Source organism: Paroedura picta, chromosome 8, assembly GCF_049243985.1.
Source record: "Paroedura picta isolate Pp20150507F chromosome 8, Ppicta_v3.0, whole genome shotgun sequence".
Taxonomy (NCBI): Eukaryota; Metazoa; Chordata; class Lepidosauria; order Squamata; family Gekkonidae; genus Paroedura; species Paroedura picta.
Window position 1 is genome coordinate 14,461,606 of NC_135376.1, and position 26,816 is coordinate 14,488,421.

Here is a 26,816-nt window from a genome sequence, read left to right on the forward strand (position 1 = left end):
AAGCCCGAGCACAGAGGACAAGAGGAGTAATTTCTAAAAACACACTGGGAATAATGTGCCGGAGAGAGAATAAAACCAACAAGGTGGGTGGCGGTTGCTGCCAAAATGTTATTTAAATCTGCACACCCCGTTGGGATTTCCAGCGGCTGCCAGAAACCCTGTGGGGCAGCAGCCACGCCCTGTCCCCCCCCCCCTTCTAAAAACACTTGGTGAGTACCAAGAAAGGTGTTGGTGGGTCTTATAGTGCCCATGGGCCCCACATTGGGGATCCCCCAGAGAGAGGCTGGAAAACTGCTGCCAAAGATGTCTAGAAAAACGAAAGCTGCCGTACGGCTTCTTTTCCTGACTGCTGAACAAGAGGAATAAGCAGATCAGACCGCATTTGTGAATGGTTTTTATCAATGCACACATAAAATGTAAATAGTTGCACAATTGGAAAAAAAAAATTAACATCTTCAGTCAAAACACTGGTGATGGGAAAAAACAGTTCGGGGTGGGGGGGGGGAGGGAGGGGAGAGAGGAGAGGTCTGTTAAAGTCAACTATTGAAAATACAAGCAAATAACCAGCATTATTTCCTCACAGTCGCTTTGCTAAGAAAGAACTGAACTGGTATTCATCATTTCAGTTTCAGGCTGAAATTTTAATGATTCAGAGGAATGATATAAAGTCTTAAACTTTTAAAATGTTTATAGAACTAAACACACAATGGCCTCCCGAGTCAGTCAAAGAAGGGACACGCAAGAGAGGAAAGGAAACAGCCAACCCGCCTTCCAGTTTTCAAGAAGCTGTTTGGTCTTTGCCAGATATTTTGGATAAGAGTAACTGCTGCTTTCTTTAAAAAAAAAAAGTGCCGCCTATTCTTCCATAAAGGTGAATACTCTCTTGTGGCAGTGTCTACTTCAGGGGTAGTCAAAACTGCGGCCCTCCAGATGTCCATGGACTACAATTCCCATGAGCCCCTGCCAGCAAATGCACCTCCCAGCATAGAATGCTGGCAGGGGCTCATGGGAATTGTAGTCCACGGACATCTGGAAGGCCGCAGTTTTGACTACCCCACTCTACTTTGTCAAATACAGTACTCCCCTTTCTGAAGACAGAAAGAAAGGAAAGAGAAAAGGAAGATTAACGTTAAGGCATACGCTGGGCTATGCGGTCTTAGCTTTTGTACCATCAGAATCAGTTTACTTGGATTTGAATACGTGGAATGTGGTTGGCACAGCGCTGAAGCCGCGGCAGACGCTGCCGCCCGTCGCACTGATTCTGTCCGGTCCTCGTGACTGGCATATCCCTAAGAAGCTCTCACACACATGTCCTGAAATGGCTTTCCCTTATACAAATCAGACAGTGGATGAAACCTCCAAATAATAAGTAACAGGTAAAATAAGGGGTTTGCTTCATTTGCGAGGTTATGTACAGAATACACTTCTCGGATTACGATGGGGCAGGTTGAGACAACAGCCGTGAGCTTCCAAAACGATGCTGTCCTTTTTCTTTCCCCTGCTGCAAAGGACGGGGGTGGGGTGGGGTGGGGTCTTTGCTCTGAACCAGATGAACAGAACAGTCTGGATTTCCTAAGTTGGTCGCATACCAGGTTTTTTGTTTTTTTGTTTTGAAAAAGGGGGAAAAACAGGAAGAAGCTTCAAACCCTACAGCCAAGTCGTTGTTACGTCTTCGGAAAAGACAACAAAACAAACAAAAAAAATAATCCTAAGACACGTCTTACCAGTTTTATGAAGATTAATATCACTAGAACGAGATGAAAAGTGCTTTGCTGAATATGTCGATCATTTGACCTGCCAGAAATAATATGAAATTGGGTTGTTCAACAATTGCCCTCTTAAATTACTGCTCTGGGGGGGGGGGAAAGCCTTCCGTTCCAGAAAGCGTTAATGCCATCTTGCCAATGATTATCGTGTTCCTTTTGAATGTTTGATGCCTCACCTAGGGAGAGATTAGAACTTCTACTCACTGACCAATTGGGAACTGATAGCTTTTTATAAATGTACATTGCTTGAGACTATGCCAGGTTCAGGGGTTCTCTTTCATCTGTAAAACAAACGAACTAGAGTCTAGAGGTTTGGCTAAGTTGCGTACGTCAGCAAACAAAAGAGGGGAAAGTATGCTATCAGATGGTGTACCAGCCAACATAGAAAACCCGACTGCTTACACAATATTCAGTCCATGCTACAGTTAAATTATGATTGTTCGTGTAAAGGCCCAGGTCCTCCCTCCTGCTCCTCCTCCTCCTCTTCGTCATCCTCTTCTTCTTCTTCACAATCCCCTTCGTCTGTCTGCTGGTCCAGTTCCTCTTTTGTGATCATTTCAAAATCGTTTCCATTCCCGCTACTGTGCTGGGACCGGTCATCGTCCCGCCTGTCACTACTGTCTGTGTCCGAATGCCGCTCCCCCCCAGGCCCCTCCGACCCCAAGCTGGCGAGGGGGTCTGCTTTGCCGTCCTCGTCTTCCTTTTTCTCGCTATCCGATTTCTCGTCGCTGTCAGACTTTGGCTGCTTTTTGGACTCGGGCTTCTCTTCTTTCTTGGAGTCGGCCTTTGGTCCTTTGTACTCGTGGGTGTACAGGGGCCTGAAGGAGTCGATGAAGCCGACGTCGGCGGTCAGGTTGGGCAAGAACCAGAAGTGATGCCTTCCGCCCGTTATCAGCCATATAATAAGGAACAGGATGCAGCGGGCTGCAAAAGAAACGGGAAAAGAGAGATGCCCGCCTTTTAAATATGTTTACAAGCCACACGTGTGCATTTTCAGACGCCAAGGGGAAATATACAAAACTGTACAACAAAATGAAAACTCTGGGGGAGATAAATGAGGTCACCCAGCACAACTTGGAAGCTCACGGGAGGTACGTGAAAGCTCTGGGTGCAACCCACCTCCAATTATTTGAGAGATACTGTTCTTCATGTCTGTAAGCTACATTTAGGGCAAAGGTTTCAAAAAATACACCTTCAGTCACCCAGTGATTATGCTCTTTGTGTTCTCAAACTGTCTCACCATTTGCTGAGATGTTTGGCTGGCTGCTACTCTCTAAAATTAGGTCCTGGAGTAAGACCAGGATGGTCAACTGAGGAGTGACCTGGGTAACATTAATTGCACGGAGAAGGAATAGTCCTATTTCAAAGGCATGAATACTGACTGACACTATCCCCAAGACATCAGGATAAGAGTCGAAGGAGAGGATGCGGAAGGACTAAAAGCTGCACAGAAATGGGAAGGTAAAAAACAGGATTTTTAATTTCTGCCATGGAACTGAAACCCCTTCCTATATAGGTGACAGTTTGGTTAGGAGACAGGGTGACTGGACTGAATGGTTTATACTTATACATCATGTACATTAGCGATCCCCAACCTGTGGACTGCGGACCACATGTAGTCCGTCGACTAACTGGAGGTGGGCCCCGAAGGACGCCTTCTCCCCCCTTCCCCGGCCCTTTACTTCACCCCCCCCCCCCGGCCCTTTACAACACACTTTGGGTGTCATTGTCTCCCATCACTCCCAGAGGGGACTATCTCGTTGCAGAGAAACAAGCTCAGGGTTCCCATTGATTTGTCATTGTCATGAGTTAAAATTTCCATGAAAATAAAATGTTCCTTATGTTCATTGCTGTGGCGCGTCTGTATCTTATTTTGAAGGGATGTTTGAACATTACCATAGCGATCAGAGAGCGTTAGGGCAGTGGGCCTCCATAAAATTGTCAAGCATTGAGTGGTCCCCAGTGATAAAAAGGTTGGGGACCACTGATGTACATGACAGAGGTTTATAAAATTAGGCATGAGGTGGAGAGGGATGACAAAGAGAAATTTTTCTCGCTCTCCCAAAGTGAAGTTGACGGGCGGGACAGACAAAAGGAAATGCTGCTTTTACAAAGAGATTCCTTAAAATGTGGAATTTGCTACCAGAGGACGTAGCGATGGCCACAGGAATAAAGAGCTGATTCCACCGTGGGAAACCGAGTTGTGTCAATCCAATGAAACTGATGGGGCGTAGGTTCAGGACGGACAAAAGGCAATACCACTCTCTTTACACTGAGAGTGACTAAAATGTGCAGTTCGCTGCCAGAGGATGTAGTGATGGCCACTGGAATAAAGCGCTTTCAAAGAGGATTAGATAGACTCATGGAGGATAAGTCTGTCCGTGGCTAGTAGTCATGGCGACTGAGGGAACCCTCCACATTCAGGGGCACTAATCCTCTGAATCCCAGAGGAGGAAGGCAACGTCAGGGAAGATCTTGGCTGCCTATGTGCTCTTGCTGGCCATTCAGAGGAACTTTTTGGCCACGGTGTGAGGCAGAATGCTGGACTAGATGGAGTGCTGGTCCGTTCTAACAGGGCTCTTCTAGTGGTCTTAAACTTTTAAGGACGGCTTTAACAAACGGGACACATATAGGGGCAATCCCCCCCGAGCCCTACAGCAATGCTCTTCCTGGAGTCTGAGGATATCCAACTGACAGTGACAGGAAAATGTCAGCTGCTTTCACAGAGCACTTCCCGCTGCAGGTGAGGGAGGGGACACGCAGCACAGCCTGACAAACAAGTTGTTCCTGCAAGAGCAATCAGGAAAAAAAAGGCTAGCAAGGTTTTGCCCTGGGGACTGATATACTTATGCTGTCCCAAGAGAGAAACGGTACACGGCAGACAGCAGGGGGGGGGGGGGTGTCTGTTCACAGCTGCAAATCTGTTGTGATGAATGCCCAACCGCAGGCAGCTATATTTCAAACAGTGCAATGGTGACATACAGTGGCCACCTGGGAAACAGTCACATCATGCAAGCTGGCGGGGAACTTCAAGGGAAGCTGTGCAGGTGTGGAACTGCTGGGTGGAGGTTGGAGAGAGAGAGGAAAGGATGCATAGTAATGGGTTTAAACTACAAGTACAACGATATAGGCTAGATATCAGGAAAAAGATTTTCACAGTCAGAGTAGTTCATCAGTGGAATAGGCTGCCTAAGGAGGTGGTGAGCCCCCCCTCACTAGCAGTCTTCAAGCAAAGGTTGGATACACACTTTTCTTGGATGCTTTAGGATGCTTTGGGCTGATCCTGCGCTGAGCAGGGGTTGGACTAGATGGCCTGTATGGCCCCTTCCAACTCTATGATTCTAGGAGGACAAGAAAGATATCACTATGCACTTACCGACAGCCAGTAGAAGAATGCTAGCCACAAAACAGCCCGCGCCAACACTGAGATAATAAACACCCACTCGCATCTCTGCAGGCCAGAGTGGGAAGAGAGTTGCAGCTATGACAGCAATCACTGTAAGAGAGAGAGAGAGAGAGAGAGAGACAGGCAAAGTGTCAGAAATATCGGCAATTTTTAAAAGGAAGAAAAGAGACTGAGAAGTTTTTAAAAATCCTCTTCTACATTTGTCAGATGAATAAATATGTTCAGAAACTTGTGTCTTTTGCATGGAAGCAGAGGTACAAAGCCTGCTGGTGGAATCTGGAAATTACGGGCTTTAAATTTCTTTGTGTGTGTGTGTGTGTGTGTGGGGGGGGGGGGGGTTGGGCAAGGTTTGAGTGTTTCTGCTTGCATTATGATGATTAAGGACTTCTGTGTCCTGCCTGGTCAGACTAGGCCAGCCTTTCTCGACTTTTTTACCCCTGAGAAACCCCAGAAGTGGTGTGATCATGGAGAATATGGTTGGGAAGCATAGCTGTGGACATGCCCACCCAGGGTCCCTTCACTCCCCCCCCCCCAGGCCCATCACTGGCTTTTTTGGGGGGAGGGCAGGTTGATATGACTATATATTGTCATATCATCCAATAAACGTTTAACAGAATTTTAAAATATATTAAAGATTAATTAATTCCCACCCATTTGGGAAACCCTTCCAGAGCCATCAAGAAACCCCAGGGCTTCAGGAAACCCTGCTGGTTGAAAAAGCCTGGACTAGGCAAAGCCATGCACATTGACCTAGGCCCATTATGCACTCTTTCAGGACACATCAGAAGTACATTTTCCTGATCCCCACGGGAAAAACCAGCTGCAAAAGCACACCACGTGTGCATAGCGGGCTCTGGTTGGAACAGAACTACCAAGCCGGCAAAATTTGTATACCTGGAAATCACTAGTCTCTGGAGATGCACAACAGCATACGCAGTCATAATCCCAGGGTTTTCTGGAAGCACCAAGAGCTTTCTTCTACATCTACAGTGTGACACCAATCATAAACCTCTGCCACCTTCCATCAGCGCCTTGTCCTGAGTGGTCCCAACTATCAGAGAAGATGTTTCGAGACTCCCATGGGAACTGCGCTCCCAGACAGGTAATTAAAATGTGGCAGCTTGTGTCTCCTTGTGGCAAAGAAGCATGACGCTGGATTTAGGACTCCAGGACTATAAATAGTTTGAATTTAGGCAAGCTGCGCTGTTTCTTGTATTTAACATCCCCTGAATTAGGCAATGTGGCCTCAACAGGGCTACACACCGATTTTGAAGTAGTCTATGCACTACTCAAGAGCCTCTTGTGGCGCAGAGTGGTAAGGCAGCCACCTGAAAGCTTTGCCCATGAGGTTGGGAGTTCAATCCCAGCAGCCGGCTCAAGGTTGACTCAGCCTTCCATCCTTCCGAGGTCGGTAAATGAGTACCCAGCTTGCTGGGGGGTAAACGGTAATGACTGGGGAAGGCACTGGCAAACCACCCCGTATTGAGTCTGCCATGAAAATGCTGGAGGGCGTCTCCCCAAGGGTCAGACATGACTCGGTGCTTGCACAGGGGATACCTTTACCTTTACCTTTATGCACTACTCTTGAGCACATAATAAAGAAAGATTCATCAGACTCAGGAAGACATTATACATATGTCAAAGAAACCGCTCTTACGCTGGTGAGTCTTTCCATGGGCCTATCAAAGCGCAGCAGTCTTGCAAGAACGAGCCTTCAGGAACGAGCTTATTATTTCCAAATGATACAGAATTTAGGCAGGCAAGTTATCCACTGTAATGAAATGGACCGCTCTGGAATAAATTTAGAACGGTTGTAACCTGCCTTTCTGCTCCATGGCAACCAAGGCATGTCACACACCCCCACATCAACACACTAATGTGATAAAACAGAACCATAAAAGCTTGCCATGGTTGCAGCATCCCAAAGCAATAGCATCAGATTAAAAGACCAGTGTCATATGTTCCCACTAGCAATTCCCCCCCCTCCCCAATGTTCGCACCACCACATTGTGGACTAATAATACTTTCTGGACCCTTTTCAAAGACGGCCTCAGAGCGATACAAGCATCTAGCCTAACTACAGTGTGTGTATGTGTGTGTGTGGGGGGTGTATCTACAAAATACTTGTTTGGTGCCAGCACTGATCTGAGAAGGAGCGTTTCTGCAGAAATGCTCCCCCCCCTCCCCGTTGTCGTCGTCGTCCCCCCCGTCCCACTAGACCTGGGATCCTGAAGCAGGTGGTAAACGACGATCAGAGCCAACCAGTAAACACTAAGAAGACTTTGCCCCTGGGAAAGCCACAGATGTACTAAGAGGCAGGCGGCTTGTTTGGTATGACTGCCCGTGTCACTCATTACTCACTGTTACTTACCAAGTATAAGTCCCATGGCAAATGTTTTGAAATGAACGGGGTCATAGATCCACACATATACCTGGAAAAGGGAATGATCGGGTGGAAATTAGACAGGGTTCCAGAAACTAAAGACTTCTGAGAAAAGCTGCGGAGAAGTTATTTGCCAGTTTGGTGTAGTGGTGGTGAGGAGTGAGGATTTCTAATCTGGCGAGCCGGGTTTGATTCTGCACTCCCCCACATGCAGCCAGCTGGGTGACCTTGGGCTCAACACAGCACTGATAAAACTGACCGAGCGGCAATAATATCCGGCCTCTCTCAGCCTCACTCACCTCACAGGGAGTCTGTTGTGGGGAGAGGAAAGGGAAGGTGACTGTAAGCCGCTTTGAGACTCCTTCGGGTAGAGAAAAGGGGCATATAAAACCAACTCTTCTTCTTAAAACAGCTCTCGGTCGATGTGAGCGCATGCAGAAGCTACACCAGCGCCATCTAACACTGATAAGCAAGACAGAGCAAAGCCCCCAAAGCAGGCTGACTAAGCTGGACGAGTAGGAAACAAAATGGCAAACGAGATTCATTAAGTACAAAGAGAACAAGACATTTAGAGGTTTATTTAAAAGCCCCACCTCTTTAATGATCTGCATTGGCTGTGATTTTCCAGGAAATGAGGCCAGCTCAATGCAAACGCCAACTCTGGGCGTTGTGGAAGCGAAGATCACACATTGGGCTACATTATGACCAGGGAAACAACAGCTGCAGAAACCTTCTCTACCAGGAAGTATTACAGCAACGGGGGATTTTCATTTAGTAATTTCTTTCTTCACCCTGACGTGAATGGCCCGGAGTCACCTTATTTTGTCAGATCTCGGAAACTGAGCAGGGTCAGTACTTGGATGGGAGACCACCGAAGAGGTCCAGGCTCCATATGCAGAGGTAGGCAACGGCAAGCTGCCTCTGAACATCCTTTGCCTTGGAAACTTATGGGCTCGCCATGACCGTTTATGCACTGGGAACTTCACTGCCCCATCTCCTGTGCAGGAGCACAAATCGGGGGTGGATGAGGTGCACCAGGCCAAATGCTCCCCCATGTGGGCGCAGGAAGAGGTGGGGCAACCTGCTACGACTAAAACTCCAGCCTGCAACCCGGCATGAAAACTCCAGTGCATAAACGGTCCATAAGTTGGCGAGACTTGACGGCACTTCCCACCATCAATTTCTTTTTCCTACTGCAGCTAATAATTCCCATTTCCCCGTCATAGTGACCTGGAAAACAATATAGGTGAGGAGAGGGGTGGGCTTTCCCCCCTTCTCCCAGTACTGTAGCTCTGATCCAAACCCCTTCCCCCTGTTAATTCAAATGTCGGAAGATCTGACTACAGATCTTGCTCATAATATAAAGTCTGACCTGTACAGGAATGAGAGTTCTAACACTCTCTTGCACAACAGAGAACTAGATTGTCTCGCTCTCTCAGAGTCCCACATTACGCTGACCGGCAACACATTCAGGACGCGTACAAGAGAGTACTTAACCCACACAATATGTAATTATAGATCCAAGTGGGTAGCCGGGTTGGTCCAAAGCAGCAGAACATAGTTCGGGTCCAGTGGCACCTTTAAGACCAACATTCTTATTCAAGGTCCAGGCCTTTGTGTACATGCAAACTTCTTCAGATACATGCACGTGAACGCTTATATCCTAAATAACACTTTGTTGAGCTTAAAGTTGCGTGTTTGCAGTGCTGCCGTTGTGGTCACGGCAGCACCACTGTCTCTCGTGAAGCTGCTTTACAGCGGTCCATCACAGACGGTATTGTATACTTAGGCTAGCAGTGGCATTCCAGGATCTGAGCCAGAGGGGTCTTTTTCATCACCCACTGCCTGGTTATCTTTAACTGGGGATGCTGGGGAGTTGAGCATGGGACCTTCTGCATGCAAAGCAAATGCTCTACCACTGAGCCACCGTCCCCTCCCTCCCTCCCTCCCTCCCTTCAGCACCACAATGGTGAGTGTGCCGGGCTGTTCCTTGCCACCCACTCCATGAGCCGCTGCTGGCTAGGGGTCAAGTGGCGGAGGAGTGCCGCAAGAACAGTACACTGAACGGAAAACTGAATAAAGCGGGACGCCCAAAAAGCATTCAACATTCCACCTCGGAATGAGCAAGGATGCAGATGAGGGGCCAGCGCCTCTGAAATGAAGGGATGGTGTGCATTTGTCCCCCTCGCTAGTTTTAGAAGTCGGACACATGCCTTATGCCACTTTATTCAGACACACTTCCAAGTGGCAGATGCTTTCCAAGGCCTTTTCCAGATCTGCTATCCTATGCAAAGCCGAGGACTGAATCTGAGACCGCACCAGTCCAAAGGAGGCACCTCTGCTACTGAAACACTCTTGTATAGTAAGGTTAGAAAATGACGTTTACTCCCCTGAGCCTTTCATTCAGAGTGTGGCAATTCAACAAACACCAGAGGATGACAACCTAATAAGCGTCCCGGCCATCTAGTAAATCTCACATGGTCACGTGACCAATGAAAATGGCTAGCAGCTTACAGTCCGTGAATGGCAGGAGCTGAGCCAGACACACACACGACTCTGCTGCTCTTGTTAGCAAGTCATTCAAACAGGGCACGAGGATTTTATAATTTCTGCTCAATGGGAAACGTCCTTGACGTGGCTCTTCGGCAGGCAATAGCTCCTTGCTTACTCGTCTTAGAAAAGTACACTGCATTCATTTTGCATATTAGATCTTTCAAATAGATCAAGGAGTACACTGAAAACTATTACCATCTTTTTCTAGGCCAGTTCCACAGCCTTCTGAAAACCTGAATGACACTGCAAGGACACATTGGACTGGTGTGCTAGCTACAACCTTAGAGGCTCCCTGGTGTTTTGAAGGGAACACAGGCACATCAGAATAGACCTAGTTACCAGGTTCTCACACCAGGTAGTAGGAGGCCAACACGAACCTCCTCCAGATTACACTTCTGTTCAGATTGTTTGGGCCAGGTGACAGGAATGCTAGTCTAGCTGTCCCCAGATGTCTCTCTCTGTCGCTTCTTTCACCTTTACTGACAGTGGCGGAAATCAGCCTTGCCAGTCACTTTTCCTTCTGTCATGGCACTGCTTCTGGGAACCACAAGAAATCACCTGGTCCTAATTTTCCAAATTCACTGGCAGAGGCTCATGGGAATTGTAGTCCATGGACATCTGGAGGGTCGCAGTTGTGTCTTAAAAGGTGCCTGCTCTATTGTGTCTTAAAAGGTGCCACTGGACTTGAACTTTGTTCTGCTGCTTCAGATCCACATGGCTCTGACTGGGGAACAAGTAGTCAATTGCCCTACTCTTGCTGAACTGGAAAAAGATCAGAAGGAAATGGGACAGAAACTACCCCAAAGTCTCCAAGGAAAACTCTGAAAGTCTCACTGACAACTAGGCTCTCTCACCAGTAGCCACAAAAGGAAGAAGATAGCATTTAACTGGAACTACATCAAACTGAGGACATATTGTTACTGAAAGTTATAAATGATGCATTTTATGTTGTTAAAATGGTACACTTAATTTGGGTACGACAGGACAGGTAGTATTGTGCATGTTTCCATTTCCCTGCAATTTTTTATTTCTTTCCAGACAAGAAACAGGAAAAAAAAACCCTGTCTTTTTTTTGTGACTTCAAATGTTCCAGAAATTTTACATCTTTTCCTAGGATTGGAGAGGACTGCTGCAGGGAGATCTTATTGCATGCACAGATCACTGCATCCAGATCTTTGAGAATTTCCAGGATCTGAGGGCAGAGTCATTCAAGTGACAGATACCACAGACTGTAGGGGTTAAGGGCAGCAACCTCTAATCTGCACAGCCACTCCTTCACATAGAGTCAGCTGGGTCACCTTGGGCTAGTAACAGTTCTCTTCAGGCTGTTCTCACAGAGCAGTTCTGTTAGAGCTCTGTCTGTTGTGGAGAGAGGAGGGGAAAGGTGGTTGTAAACAGCTTTGAGACTCCTTCGGGTAGTGAAAAGCAGGGTAATAAGAACCCAGCTTCTCCTCTTCTCCACCATAGTAATTGTGCCAGGAAATATCTTTTTACATATCACTATTTTGCAGTAAGAGTTCCTTTATACATTTTAATTGAATTAATTTAGATATCCCTTCTTTGGCTGTGCAGCAACATACCTTCTCCCTAATGATGCTACTAGAAAGTCAAGAAGGACAGCACTGGACTAACAGATCTCTCTACATTTTATCACCTCATACTAAGCATTACATCAAGCCACAACGTATCAATATGTCAACAATAGCAATCACACAAATATGATACCTCATTTCCATCCAGGAAAACTTGATCTTCATGAGGTTCTAGTTTAAATTTTCTCTTTGTTTCCTTCTTCTTAGGAGTGCCAGGACTCTCATCCTAAGGGCATACATTGAGAATATCTTGTCAGTGAAACAGCTCATAAGCAGTCCACATGTAGCTGGAAATCAGAAGCAAGCAAATTATCTTTGGGATACAAGGAAGACAAACCTTTCCTTTCTCCTGCTGTGTATTGATTGGCAGTCTTCGAGCAGAGGTTGGATACACACTTTTCTTGGATGCTTTAGGATGCTTTGGGCTGATTCTGCATTGAGCAAGGGGTTGGACTAGATGGCCTGTATGGCCCCTTCCAACTCTATGATTCTATGATTTAGGTCACAGTTATGACTGCAGAGTCTGATCTATTCTAGGACTAGCTATTTCCTGAGATCTAGAGAAACCCTGGGGTTTCTCAAATGGGTGGGAGTTAATCAATGTTCTGTATATTTTTTAAAAAATTGTTAAACATTTACCAGGTGATATGGCCAGTGATGGGACTGGAGGGGGTGGGAAACGGCACGACCCCACATGGGCGTGTCCACAACTCTGCTTCCCAACCATATTCTGCATGATTGCGCCACTTCTGGGGTTTCTCGAAGCCTGAAGACTGTTCCAGGGGTTTCTCAACGGTAATAAAGTTGAGAAAGGCTGCTCTGACACAGAGGAAAGGACACGCAGTAATGGGTTTAAACTACAAGTACAACGATATAGGCTAGATATCAGGAAAAAAATTTTCACAGTCAGAGCAGTTCAGCAGTGGAATAGGCTGCCTAAGGAGATGGTGAGCTCCCCCTCACTGGCAGTCTTCAAGCAAAGGCTGGATACACACTTTTCTTGGATGCTTTAGGATGCTCTGGGCTGATCCTGCATTGAGCAGGGGGTTGGACTAGATGGCCTGTATGGCCCCTTCCAACTCTATGATTCTATGATTCTAAGGAGCCACTCTTCACTTTACCCTGGTTGCTCTGGTCAGACTCAGCAGAGGCTCAAGTTTCCCACCACTGCAACTGCACAGAGACCATGAAGAAAAATGCCCACGCTTCCACCCTTTCTATGTTTTGCCCTCACAACAATCCTGTGAAGTGCGTGACTTATTTCAAATAAGTTGTTAAATGCAGGATACTTTAATACCCAGATAAACATCTTTCTAGAATATGCTTTATTTCTGGATAAAGATCCCTCACCTTTCATCTTTTGATTACTCCGTGTATTTCACATTTCCTTGGGTATGAACTTGTCAGGACTAGAAGAGCAACAGTAGAATCGGATCTATGGAAAGTTACTGCTGTCTTGAGCCCACCGAAATCAAGGGGTGTCGAATGGAGTAACTCTGCAGAGAACTGCAGTATTAGCTTCTCAAATAAACCCTAAACACCACTTCATCTGTACAGTGTGCGGTGTTAAACATCAGACTGTATGCCGGTAATCAGAATGTTGTATGTGTTATTGCTAATGTCTTTGTCCCAAGCTAGATGTTACGTATAAAATGCATGATTGACCCAAGGACCAGCAGCCGAACAGCAGCTGTGAATTCTTATGAGAAACTCAATGCTGAAAATCTACAGGGGCTGTGGGACCACGTGGGAGGAGAGTTCCCCTCCCCCGGCCAGCTTGATCTAGCTGTCCCCAGTATAGTGGTTAAGAGCGGTGGCCTCTAATCTAGAGACCAGGGTGTGCTTCCCCACTCCTCCTCCACATGCAGCCAGCTGAGTGACCTTGGGCTTGTCACAGACCTGTTAGAGCTGTTCTCGTGGAGCAGTTCTCTCAGAGGACTCTCAGCCTCACCTACCTCACTGTTGTGAGGAGAGGAAGGGATAGTGATTGTAAGCCACTTTGAGACTACGAGTAGTAAAAAGAGGGGTATAAAAACAGTTCTTATTCTTCTTCTGAGCCTCTTGTGGCGCAGAGTGGTAAAGCAGCAGACATACTGTCTGAACCTCTGCCCATGAGGCTGGGAGTTCAATCCCAGCAGCCGGCTCAAGGTTGACTCAGCCTTCTATCCTTCCGAGGTCGGTAAAATGAGTACCCAGATAGCTGCTGGGGGGTAAACGGTAATGACTGGGGAAGGCACTGGCAAACCACCCCGGTATTGAGTCTGCCGTGAAAACGCTAGAGGGCATTACCCCAAGGGTCAGACATGACTCGGTGCTTGCACAGGGGATACCTTTACCTTTATTCTTCTTCTAGACTCAAAATAGCCCAGAAGAGGGTTGGGCCAAATAACACCCCCTCCAGAACCTTTGTGGGTGAGAAAGTGGCATGGAGAGAGAGTCATCCACTCTCCCTCCACAGCATAGTCCCCATTCAAATCGCGGCTTTATAGGGCTTCAGAACTGGACTCCTGTGAGAAACTCACAGCTGCAGGTTGGCTTTAAACACCTGTGGCAATCACATATTAGTTTGGGCCTTAAATGCCAAAGCAGAGGTGAAAAAGAGCAGCTACATCAGATACCCCTTTCCTAGATAAATCTACTATTCCATTTTTGTATCAGCATTACAACAGATAACATATGTACACTGCTCAGTAACTGATTCATTTTCGCCATCCAGAAAAATATGCTTAACCTGGAATTTTGCTTACTAAAGAAAATTGTATTTAACACCTTTGCTACATTATTTGACAGTTTTTTTTACTTGTTATAAAATCTGTTAATGTAACCTGGGATGATTTTATTTAGTGCTGCAGCCAAGATAGCTGTACAGACTTTTAAAACTTGATCAAGAAAAGAGTCAGGAATGGGAGAGTCTGGGGTCTGCTAAATCTTATACCTTTGCAATGACAATAGTTTATTTCCTTGAAGGAGCAAGGAAGAATTCCAGCATACAATGCTAGATGTTTCAGTATGTGGCTTTCTTAATATGGTACAAAGGCCTAGTTATACTCTCATGGGAGACCATCTGGGCATAGAATTTTCCATTCTATTTTTTATTCCTTGTCATGGAGTCTTGACACCAGACTCTTAACTGCCTCTGATGAAAATTTACCATTTCCCCCATTTGGATCCATATTTTTAAGGACTGTAAAGCAACACCAGAAAAGACACAGCAAGGACAAATCCACACCAGGGTGTATCCAACACACCTCAAGAACAAGCCTATTGTCCAAGTCCTGTCTTATGAAATAAATATTATTTCATGGGCTTTTGGGTCCTGCTTTGATCTTGGCCAGCCTTGGCAGTGTACTTACTCACCTTCTTGCCTTCTTCTTTCTCTCCATCCTTTTTCTTTTCCTTCTCTTTTTCCTTCTTAGATTTTTCTTCTTTCCCACTATCCTTTTTGCTCTTTTTTTCATCTTCTTTCCCACTTTCAGTCTTCCCTTTCTCTTTTTCCTTTTCTTTCTTTACGTCTTTGTCTGGCTTCATTTTCATCACTTTTAATGCCCGATGAAAAAACTGTTTCTTTAGAAGCCTGGAAGGAACATTAAATTCATACTCCATTTGTGCAAATGTTGCTAGAATTGAATTATATGAGGAAAAGGTGCAGTACTACAAATGTTACCCAGTTTTTATCTTACACTGCCTTTATCTTTAAACGCTTACAGTATTTGCTGGCGTATAAGACTACTTTCCCCCCCTGAAAAACATGCCTCCAAGTGGGGGGGTCGTCCTATACGCCGGGTGCACTTCAGTTGGGATAGACATAGCTGCCCACAGTGGCCCATAGTACTGTAATGTAACAAACTCTATATTTTGAGTGGAAATATTGGGGGGTCGTCTTATATGCCCAGTCGTCTTATACGCCAGCAAATAGGTAGTTGTGGTCATTTAGACCAGTGATCCCCAACCCCCAGTCCGGCGACCGATCCCAGTCTGTGGATCAGTTGCTACCGGGCTGCTCCTCCTTGTCCTTCTCCCTGACTGCTGCCTCGGGGGCTGCTCTGCCACTCTGCTGCCGGCTCACCTTTGGTGCTCTCCGGCGGCCACCATGGCTGGGGCTCCCCCTCGGCGTGGCACTGTGCAGCTGCTGCTGGCAGCACCCCCCAGTGGGTGGCGGGAAGTCAGGGGCACCAGCAGGAAAGCAAGTGGAGCAGGGCCTCAGGCGGCGGCAACGCCCCTTGGCAAAAGACTACACCCCCCCACACACCGGGCCTCAGTAATATTGTCAAGCGTTGACCGGTCCCCGGTGATAAAAAGATTGGGGGCCACTGATTTAGACCATGCCTTTGTCTTTAGAGAGAGCTTGGTAAATGTTCTTTAATAAAACACACAGTTTAGTCAACAGCCGGTTAACACTGTGCCTGGAACAAATTGCTTCTTGCCAATGAAGAACCCTGGCTGAATTACGTAATGCTGTCAGAATAACCTTAGGAATTGTGCAGACTGTTAGGAAAGTAAGACCAGAAAGTGCCAGCTTCAGACTGAGCAAGCAATAATTTAAGAGGTTTCTCACACATAACTTTAAGAGACACCATTTCTGTTTATCACCGTAACGTTAAAAGACTAAGTTTCTACCTGTTGCAATAGTCAACGACAGACTCTCGGGTTGTAAACAGGGCTTCCTCTCCTTTCTTGGCTTTTGCCCACTTAGAATCCAAAAGGCAGTCCACAGCTTTCGATGCTGAAAGGGGGAGAGGGAGGAAACATAGGAGAAAGGTGATGCCTCAGCCTTTGACCTACCAACATGGACATTTCCAAAGATTTTTTTTTTTTTAACTTCAGTGGACCGGTAATGGAATTTCCTCTTTGGATATGACGCCCTCATAGCTCTTTAGAAAGGCAGAATCTTTATCCCCCCGCCCACCCCCCCAAAAAACAGAAGAAAATGCAAGTAATTATCTGAAAAGCTCTGGTAAGCTCACACAAAATCTAAAAATAATTGTTTTTAGTCTAAAAACCATGAAAAAATAACCCCCAAGAACACAAAACCTGAGGCGAGAGACACTTAACTGGCTTTAGTGCTGAGTATTTAAGTACCTAGTGCTGCCTTTCTCAACTTTTTTACTATTGAGAAACCCTGAAACATACTTCAGACTTCAAGAAACCCCAGAAGTGGCGCAATCGTCGGAAAGCATAGTTGTGTATACGCCCATCCTGGGCCTCTCCCCTTTCCACCCACTGTAGGCCCATCATTGGCCACTTTGGGAGGAGGGAGGGTCAACATGACCCTATATAGTCATATCACCCAATAAATGTTTAACAAATTTTAAAAATATATTAAAAAATTAAATAACTGCCACCAATTTGGGAAACCCTGCCAAGGCCTAAAAGAAACCCCAGGGTTTCATGAAACCCTGGTTGAGAAAGTCTGACCTAGTGTCTGGGAGCACCTTTAGGCATTTTACGTTTATCCAGATTTCTGGCTCTTGTCCTCTTATGATCATACTAGATTCAAAGTCCAACCGTAAGGACAGGCTTTGAAGAGGCCCTCGCACCCCCTGGGGGTCGGCGCTGGGACGCTGCTTGCCCACCTGCCCCCCCTCCCCCCCGAGGCACCAACACGGCGGGCCTGCTCCGAGGCCCATAGGGAAGCCTCCCCTACCCACCCCCCTCTTCCCTGCAGGCCTTGGAGCAGGCCCATCGCGTCCCCGACGTGGCAGGCCTGCTCCAAGGCCCGCAGGGAAGCCTCCCCCATCTGCCCCCTCCCTGCCGAATCCCCAGCTTCCCTGCAGGCCCATTACACAACTGGCTGGGAAATTTTATGAATATGGGAGATTAATTTTATGTCAATAAAACAATTTAACAGCATTAAAATCATTAGAACTATATCAGATCAATGTCACTGCCGGGTTACCGATTAAACAACTATTCCAGAATTGTATTTATGTGATTTTATCTACATTGTGATCTGCCCTGAGTCTGGCATTAAAGTTTAAATAATAAAATAAATAAATAACACAAGCCATTCCCTCCATAATTATATAATCTTGGCAAGTCAGTTTCCTCACTGCTTGGATAAATGCAATCTTACCAATGAAATAGTCCACTCTGTGACCCATCATGTTGGTGGATTTGGTTGGACAATTGAAACGGAGATATTTAGCAACAGCCTTCTCTTCTTTGAATGGCTCGCCGACCTCCTACAAGAGATATGTGGAACAAATACACATTTTACACTCAAAGCTTTGTCATTTTCATTTGGATCTACAAATCCTCACTGAAATAACATGTAAGAATATTAGGGGATCCAAAGACAGTAAATTTCTCATTCAACACTTGCCTGCACAAAAACGCTTGTCTTGGCTCAAATAGATTTTGCTTTTAAGACGTATCAGTGAAGGAAGGGTTGATCCTGCCATCTAAAGGAAGTTGTAATCTACTTTCCTCTTGAAAAACTCCCAGTATACCTACCAATCTGGCCTCTCTCTTGGTTTATTTTTAAATGAAGCTAAAATACAGTGAAAATGGTGGGAGGGTTTCCATTTTAGGTATATAGTTTGCAGCCAAGTTTGAGAGGGGAATTGTGTCCATTAACCATCATTTGAAGCTGAAGTGCAGGCTAAGAGACAGGGCTAAATAACAGGAATTCCCATTCCCTAGTTCAAATGTCACCTCTGCCATGGCCTCAGCAGACACCAAGCTATTCTCTTTCAAGTTCAGCTCTCTACTTCCAATCTAGGGATTATAATATTCACCCATCTTGCAGAGCCACTATAACTATTATAACAAGAAAAATGAACAGGAGGCACTCTGCACTTGAATACACTAAGGACATTTAAAAAAAAAGTCTGACAGAGAAAGCATGATTCCACTTGTTCGTGACCTTGCAGCAACGTTTTATGATCACCAAGTTCTTCTGGGCCACTCAAGACGGCTGAGGGTGAGATGTACAGCTATGTAATGGCTGCGGTTCTGTCTAGCAGCCTGGCCAGAGAGTAACCACGGGAGACTGTAGCTCTGCTCCATGGGATTTTACCTGTATGCAAGGAGAGGGGGGGGGGGAGACCATTTGGTCAATGCAGGGGGCACTGCAGGGGGGAATGCAGGGGGCACCAATCATCATTACTGACAGTTTTCTTGCCGATCGCTGGAACTTTATTGTATCTAACTGATGATTGGAGGTTTCAAGTTAGCTTTTCACACCATGTTGAGTGCCATCTAATAAATCAAGTAACCTAAGTGGAACACACATAAATCGAAATGAATTCCCAGGTAAAAGGCTGCAACTAAAGTGCTGACGTGTTTTCACAGCTTTGCCATACCTTTTGGTGCTTCCCAAACATTTTGCAAACAATGAAGGGCTGCCAAACAGCAAGGTAGGATTGTAGAAACAAGCTAGGTGGATTGGATTTTTAAAATTCCATGCTAAGTGACACGCTAAATTATTGTATTAGCTGAACCAATTATTAAAAGCAAGCTAAGACTCTGTTCAAGAATGCCCGCGACCTACTCCATGAAGGAAAAATCATGTTGAGCCAGTGAAGCAAGTTTAATGATGACACAGCTGCTCTCTCTCTCTCTCCTTCTCTCTCTCTCAGTTAGTAGCAGAATATAGTAGGGTCAAGGCTTTGCAAAAAGTGTCCTGCCAATGCAACAGCAGAGATACAAAACTCTTACTATTGCTGTTGCTGAATACAGCTGCAGTTCAAGGCACTGCCGCTATGAAGAGCTGGGTTTCCGCTAGATCTCTGCTATAGTATAGAGCGGTCAACAGAAGAGTATGGAAAGCGCAAAGGGGGAGCTGTGCAGAAAAACGTCTGGGTGGGCTTATGAACAGCCTTCGTTCACAAGTTATTTCTGGGATTCTAGTACCCATATGTAAGTTCCAGAGGAAGGCAAAGCATTCCATAAGCAATTCCAATGAATTTAGAAACCAAAATGCTGTAGGATTAAAGTAAAAATTAGCCAGGGTTTAGAAACCAGGATCATGCACACTCCCTTTCCATTCCCAAACCCCCTTTTCCCTGCCCTTTGCTCCTAGCTTGGAGCTTTAAAAAATAATTTTTTTGGGGGGGGGGAGATTAACAACAACAGCCTGTCTCAAGGAAAACTTTCTGCCTTGCATCATCTACCCAGAAAGCTCTCTGAAATGAGAGTACCCAGAAACATCATACTTGCAGTGCTGCTGCAGCAGGCCACCCCCCAGCCCCAAACACAGTTACCCAATAAATATCAGTCAACTCAGAGGAACTTTCCAGGTATTTCCTACTGCAGAAATGTGGAGATACCATCACAGTTTTGGATTATGATCTAGCTCTGCCAATCCAGGACAGGGCCGGAAGCAAGGAGTAGCTCCACATAGGGAGGACTCCAATCACCCACAAAGTTTGATCCAGCCAGGGTTTTGTTGAACCATGTACCATTCCACTCTTTCGTAAGTGCCCCGTCCCACATAGATTTGTGACCATGCGGGCCCCATGAGCCCCAGCCTTTGGGGGCGGGTCTTTGTGGGCAGGTCCGCCAGCAGAACAAAAAACGGCTTAGATCCAATCCTCCATTTCAAAGCCACTCCAGAATGACTCTTCCACTGGATGGAAGGATGCGCCCCCCACTAAGAAGCTAACTCTACAGCCCCGAAACTACAAATCAGCACCTCGTTTCCGCACAGATCAGGAGGGAGCTGCGGACGGTACAAGAGCGTTTCTTCCAGCGTCTCGTCTTCATATTCCCACATGATACCTCTGAGTAGAAATGCACCAGGGCCAAGAAAGAGAGCACGTCTAGCAGGTTTGCAGTCGTACACGGTGGCTGCCAGAAAGGACTGGAAGCCAGTGCAAGCCAGCATTGGGAAGGAAGTTACGCAAATGGGGACACGGTGTCTCCATAACTCTTGCCCATTTCACCCTGTTATGACAACATCGTTTTTTCGCTAAGGGGCTGTTTAGGAACGGTGCAACAGTTATTTCTGCAGTCTGCAATCCTGGAAGCATTCAAGAAACTTCAGCTCTGTGGAATGTGTCTGCAAGTCGAGGGACAACTTACTGCACACTGAGAACTATGCAAAAAAACGCATGAACAGCGGTAGTCTTCCACCCTATTCACACTTCTCTATGTGATTAGTCTTATTTTTAGGAATGTGATAGACCAGCCTTACTGTTGCCTCTTTACCTGGTAAGAGTTATCTTTTCCCCCCCAGACAGCCTACAATGGGCATGATGGAATTGATTTTTTTTTAAGATATGGTAGACACAGATGGGCAGGGTCAAAGCTGGAGTGTTTCGAAAGGTTTTGGTACATGATCAGGAATCCACAGTTTTCAACTCAAGACTGAAATCCCAGAATGATTAATTCAGCAGGACACCACAGCACCCCAATCCCAGCCACACTCAGACCTGCAAGTGCAATGAATGCTGAACTCCTGTGCTGCTGTTTATGGGATCCCTTTAGTAGAAACAAGACAGTCAAATGCCTCTAATTGTCCAATTTGCTTCTGCTTTCAACAGGGCCACCCTAAGCAGAGTTACACCCTTCTAAGCCCACTTAAGTCAATGGGTGTAGATGGCTGTAACTGCCCAAGATGGAATAGTAAACTCTACAACAGGGGTAGTCAACCTGTGGTCCTCCAGATGTCCATGGACTACAATTCCCATGAGCCCCGGCCAGCGTTTGCTGGCAGGGGCTCATGGGAATTGTAGTCCATGGACATCTGGAGGACCACAGGTTGACTACCCCTGCTCTACAACATACATTCAAATTGGAAATTAACTGACCTGGCAAAAATTTTATGTCTCCTTACTTGACCTACAGTATTTGCTGGTGTATAAGACTACTTTCCCCCCCTGAAAAACATGCCTCCAAGTGGGGGGGGGGTCGTCCTATACTCCGGGTGCACTTCAGTTGGGATAGACATAGCTGCCCATAGTGGCCTATAGTACTGTAATGGAATGTAACAAACTCTCTATTTTGAGTGGAAATGTTGAGGGGTCGTCTTATACGCCCAGTCGTCTTATACGCCGTCAAATACGGTACAAGTCAAACTTCTGCTTAAAGATGTAAAGTATGCCCCAAAAGAGACAGGAAAGAAATAGTCCATAAATAATCCTTATACTCTTATCATCCTTTTTTTTGGGGAGGGGGGGAGAGATACCTATTTTGAAACAATATTTTTCAGTCCCCTTTTTATCTCACTCAGGGACACATGAAGCTGCCTCATATAGCAGCCATTTATACAGGATCCCTCTGTACACAAATTGAACATGCGGGGAGAGACAGCAAGCAAGATTGATTTTCTGCATGCTGCATATGCACAGAGGAAGTGCCCATACCTATACTCCCCTCCATGATTGGAAACGCTGGTTTCTGAGCACTGCTAATCACAGGGAGGAGCGAACACTCCCTTTATGTGCAGACATCATGCTCACAAATCTGTAATCCTGTGGAGGTCAGGCCAGTATGCTACTGAATCAGACACCCCTAAAGGCAAGTACCCTGATCTCTTTAACAGGAGACGCCATGGATGGACAGCATATAACGTCAAGGGAAATAAAAACCCAACCTGGAAGACAGCTGAGAACCACAAAAGTTGTGGATAAAGGCGAAGCACTGGAAGGCGACCTAGACCCCAACTATTTCTACATGGTTAGACAAACTTGCGGACTTAGCAAAAATGGCAAGACTCACTAACATGGTGAATAAGAAACCACCAGAAGATTATGACGAACAGTGGAGCGATTACCTGGACTTTCTTAAGAAAGACAGTAAGTAGTAAATGCTAGGCTAGGACTAATATGCAATGGGAACTGACTACATGTTTCTTGAGATAATATCAGACTATACTATGTAAGGTATATCTGTATAGATGATGTATAGACTAGGATATAATAACTACCTATCAGCTGGTCGCTTTCTTTTTCTTTTTCTATCTTCTGTACTTTATATATAATAATAATAAACAACAAAAAAATTCTACAAAAAAAAGTTGTGGATAAATCAGTATCTAGAACAATATAAACAATTTATCATCAGAACTCAAAGTGTTTAAAAACCATAAAAAGAATATCTTATTATCAATTGGGCACATACAATGCATCTCAGTGTGTACACCACTAACGCCAACAAGTTCAGACTAAGGATGGGCGATTCGGATTCGGAAACGCCCGAATCGGCCGAATCGGGGCCGATTCGGGCGTTTCCGAACCAGGAACGGTCCGAATCGGACCTCTGGATCCCCCTAGCGGTCCGAATCGCCGAGATTCGGCGTTTCGGACCGCCGAATCGATTCGGCCCGAATCGATTCGGCTTGAGTCGGAGGCTTCAGGCAGCCGTTGCCTGAAGCCTCCCTGGCTGTCTGGAATGTTTTTTTTTTTTTACTGAATTTTTTTTGGCGCCTAAAATGGCGGCGGGGGGGAGGGGGGGAGTGAGTGGCCAACCAGAATGCCTGTAGCTTTTCAGCTCAGGCATTCTGGCCACTCACAGAGGGGTTTTTATTTTTTAAATCCCCTTGCTTTGTAGCCTGCACAGGAGGAGGCTACTTAAAGCAAGGGGCTGCTTGCTGGAGCTCACTTTGAGCTCTGGCTGGCTGGCTGGCTGTGTGCTGCTCCTAAGCTCCTGCTTGGTAGAGCGGCCAGCCTGCCTGCTGCCTTCTGGACTCCTGGACTGGTGGACTTCTCTGGACCTGGCCTGTGTGGACTGCGCTGGAGAAAACAGCAATAGTTTGTTTTAGGGTTTTTTTCTTCTGCTTTTCTATTTTTCTCTATTTTCCCCTCTCTCTCTCTCCCTCTCTCTCTCTCTCCTCTTTTCAAAAGTTTTTTGCCTTTGGGTTTCTGTGGGTGGGGGCCTGGGGGGGGGGTTGGGGGAATTGTGTTTGCTGTTCATTGTGTTAACTGTTTGCTGTGTTGTTTTTTGTTAAAGTATTTTGGGGGTGGGGGTTGGGGCTTGTATTATAAAGTCGCATTGTTTCTGGTTGTTTTTTTTGGGGGGGTTGGTTGTTTTGGGTTTTTTCCAACAGGTTTCCTCAGTTGCCACCTTTGGGCTTTGTGCCCTGGGTGGCAGCTGGTTGTTTGATAGGTGTGTTTTTTGGTGGGGGGCTAGTTTTAGTTTAGTTTGTTCTTTAGTTTAGTTTAGTTTAGTTTAGTTTGTTAGGTTGTGTTTGTTCTTAGGTTGGTTTAGCTTAGGGCCTTGCAGGGCCAGTTTTTGCCAGCCACCTTTGGGGGAGTGCCCTGGGTGGCTGCTGCTTGTTTGTTGGGAGCTGTTTCTTTGGTAGAGTTAGCTTGTTTGGTTAGGGCCCTGCGGGGCAAATTTTTCTTGGTGGCCACCCTTGGGGGAGTGCCCTGGGTGGCTGCTGGTTGTTTGCAGAAGCTGTTTGGTTGGCCTAGGCTAGGCTTGGTTTGATTTGGCAGTTTGGGCCTTGCAGGGCCACCTTTGCTTGGTTGCCACCTTTGGGAGAGTGCCCTGGGTGGCTGGCAGCTGGTTGGTGTTTTGGAGATTGTTTGTTTCCTTCCTGGGGGGAATTGCTGCGTTCTTCTTGGGGTGTCCAATTAGTGATCCTTTAAATAGGCAGTAAAATCCATAGTGTGAGGAGAAATTATAAAGTGCAAATAATTTTTTAGAATAGATAGTTTCTTTCCTAAGTAGCCAGATAAGATTTTTATAAGAGAACGGTGATTTGGGTTTTAGGTTAAAATTGTATTTTCTTAATAGTTAAAAAACATTTAAACCAGCAGGGGCTGTGCCTTATTGAAGGCCAGCTTTCCTGCTAGAAACAGGAATTGATTTAGAGGCCAACAGGTTTAGGGGTTCTTCTTAGCAGATCAGGTGGGGGCTTGGTGCACAAATCTGCTCCAGCCTTCCTTCTAGCTAGTAACACTCAGGTAGTTTAAAACACTTTAAAAGTCTAAAAAGGTTTTTTTTTCCTTCTAATTTTTCCCTGCTGTAGGTTAGGTAGGGCCAGTTAAACTTAGCTAGGACCAGACAGGTTCCTTTAGTTTAACAAAAAAAAGAGAGAGAGGGAGGAAGAGAGAGAGAGAACAGGAAAACTCCATAGAAGTTAGGTCAGCTTAGGGTCTAAAAAAACTAAACAGGTAGCTGGTGGGAGGGTTTTATAAGTTTCAAGGTTTCCTTAGAAACAAGTGTTAGGGCAGTTAGTGGTAGGGCCTCAAATTTCCCTGTAAACCCAAGAAGTAACTGAGCATTTCTCAGTGGGTGCCCAGGAGGAGTTTGTTGTTGTGCGTGCGCCGATTTGTCTTTTTGCTGCTGCCAGGGCTGTTCTCCCAGAACAGCTCTGCCAGGGCTCTCTCAGGATGTGGCCTGAGTAGAGCAGTTGGGTTAGAGGTGGTTTGAGGCTGTGGCCTGTTAGGTTGTTGGATTCCCCACCAGTGTCCACTGCGCCGTGTGTGGACTTCTGGGGGGGGAATGTGTCTTTTTGCTGCTGCCAGGGCTGTTCTCCCAGAACAGCTCTGCCAGGGCTCTCTCAGGATGTGGCCTGAGTAGAGCAGTTGGATTTGTGGTGTTTGAGGGCGGTGGCCCAAGCGTAGGAAGGGAAAGGTGAGTGGAAGCTGCTTTGATACACCTTTGGGTTGTGAAAAGCAAGTCTTCCTCTTGCTTTGTATTTGTTAGAGGGGGGAGGCTGGATGGGAGAGCCAGTGATGAGTCCACAGCATGGATGGAGCATCCAGATTCGCCTCTGAGCTCCTCCATTTGCTTTCTGAGGCTCTCCTGGGTTAGTGCGTAGGCGCCGTGAAGCTTTACAGCTTCACTGGGGGTTTCTGGGGGGATCTCCAGGTCTCCCCTGGAGGTTGACATCCCTGAGCCACTAGTGTTCCTAGTGGTGCAGGGATATCCCCCCCACAGGCCAGTGCAGGGCCCCCCTCTCCTCTGCAGGGGAACCCAGGTGAGAACTCAGTGGACCTTATTGGTTCTGCAGTTCTCACCTGGAGGCTGCTTAGGCTGACAGCCACAGGTTCCCCTGCACCTGGGAGAGAGAGTCCCTTCCTGGCCTCTGTTTGGAGCCAATGCAAGTCAATGTCTCCATTGACTTGCATTGGCAAGCCTTCCCCCGCCTTCCCCGGGGGCTGGGAGGGAGGGGGTGCAAGTTGCACCCCTGAAACTTCTTGGGGATCTCAGGGAGGGTCTTCCCTGAGTCCCCTGAAAGTTTCAAGAAGATTGGACCAAGGGGTCCAATGCTACGGGCTCCCAAAGAGGGTGCCCCTATCCGCTCCATTGGTTACAATGGAGCATCAGGTTCTCTAGGCTGAACATGTTTCTCCATAGACTTCTATGGGGGATGTTCCTTGGGAGCCCCCAGGATGGGACCTCCTGGTACAATCTTCCTGAAACTTGCAGGGGATGGAGGGAAGACCCCCCCAGAGATCCCCTGCAAGTTTCATGAAGATTGGACCAAGGGATCCCCATCCTATGGGCTCCCAAAAGCGTGAGAAAAAAATGATTTCAGCAGGTAAATTGCCAATTTCCTTGTTCTGTAATCATTTTTTTCTCACGCTTTTGGGAGCCCATAGGATGGGGACCCCTTGGTCCAATATTCATGAAACTTGCAGGGGATCTCTGGGGGGGTCTTCCCTCCATCCCCTGCAAGTTTCAGGAAGATTGCACCAGGGGGTCCCATCCTGGGGGCTCCCAAGGAACATCCCCCATAGAAGTCTATGGAGAAACATGTTCAGCCTAGAGAACCTGACGCTCCATTGTAACCAATGGAGCGGATAGGGGCACCCTCTTTGGGAGCCCGTAGCATTGGACCCCTTGGTCCAATCTTCTTGAAACTTTCAGGGGACTCAGGGAAGACCCTCCCTGAGATCCCCAAGAAGTTTCAGGGGTGCAACTTGCACCCCCTCCCTCCCAGCCCCCGGGGAAGGCGGGGGAAGGCTTGCCAATGCAAGTCAATGGAGACATTGACTTGCATTGGCCCCGAAACGCCCGAAACGATTCGGGAGGCTCCAATGCAAGTCAATGGCTTCCATTGACTTGCATTGGCCCCGAATCGGCTCGGACAGCTCCGAATCGATTCGGGAGCCTTTCAATGCAAGTCAATGGCCTCCATTGACTTGTATTGGCTCCCGAATCGATTCGGACCGATTCGGACCGGTCCGAATCGGCCGATTCGGATCCGAATCGGTCCGAAT

General features: G+C 46.7%; 1 protein-coding gene across 1 annotated transcript in view; it reads right to left on the bottom strand.

The window, feature by feature from the left end:
- Nucleotides 1-381: 381 nt before the first annotated feature.
- Nucleotides 382-26,816, bottom strand: part of SEC62 (SEC62 preprotein translocation factor) — a 34,700-nt gene continuing 8,265 nt past the window's right edge. The window contains exons 2-8 of the mRNA XM_077348439.1: nt 17,774-17,882; nt 16,318-16,423; nt 15,058-15,274; nt 11,834-11,926; nt 7,544-7,604; nt 5,143-5,262; nt 382-2,690 (exon numbers count right to left, since the gene is read on the bottom strand). Coding sequence (XP_077204554.1) covers nt 2,197-2,690; nt 5,143-5,262; nt 7,544-7,604; nt 11,834-11,926; nt 15,058-15,274; nt 16,318-16,423; nt 17,774-17,882 — 1,200 coding nt within the window. The 3' untranslated portion in view covers nt 382-2,196. The remainder of the gene's footprint in view (nt 2,691-5,142; nt 5,263-7,543; nt 7,605-11,833; nt 11,927-15,057; nt 15,275-16,317; nt 16,424-17,773; nt 17,883-26,816) is intronic.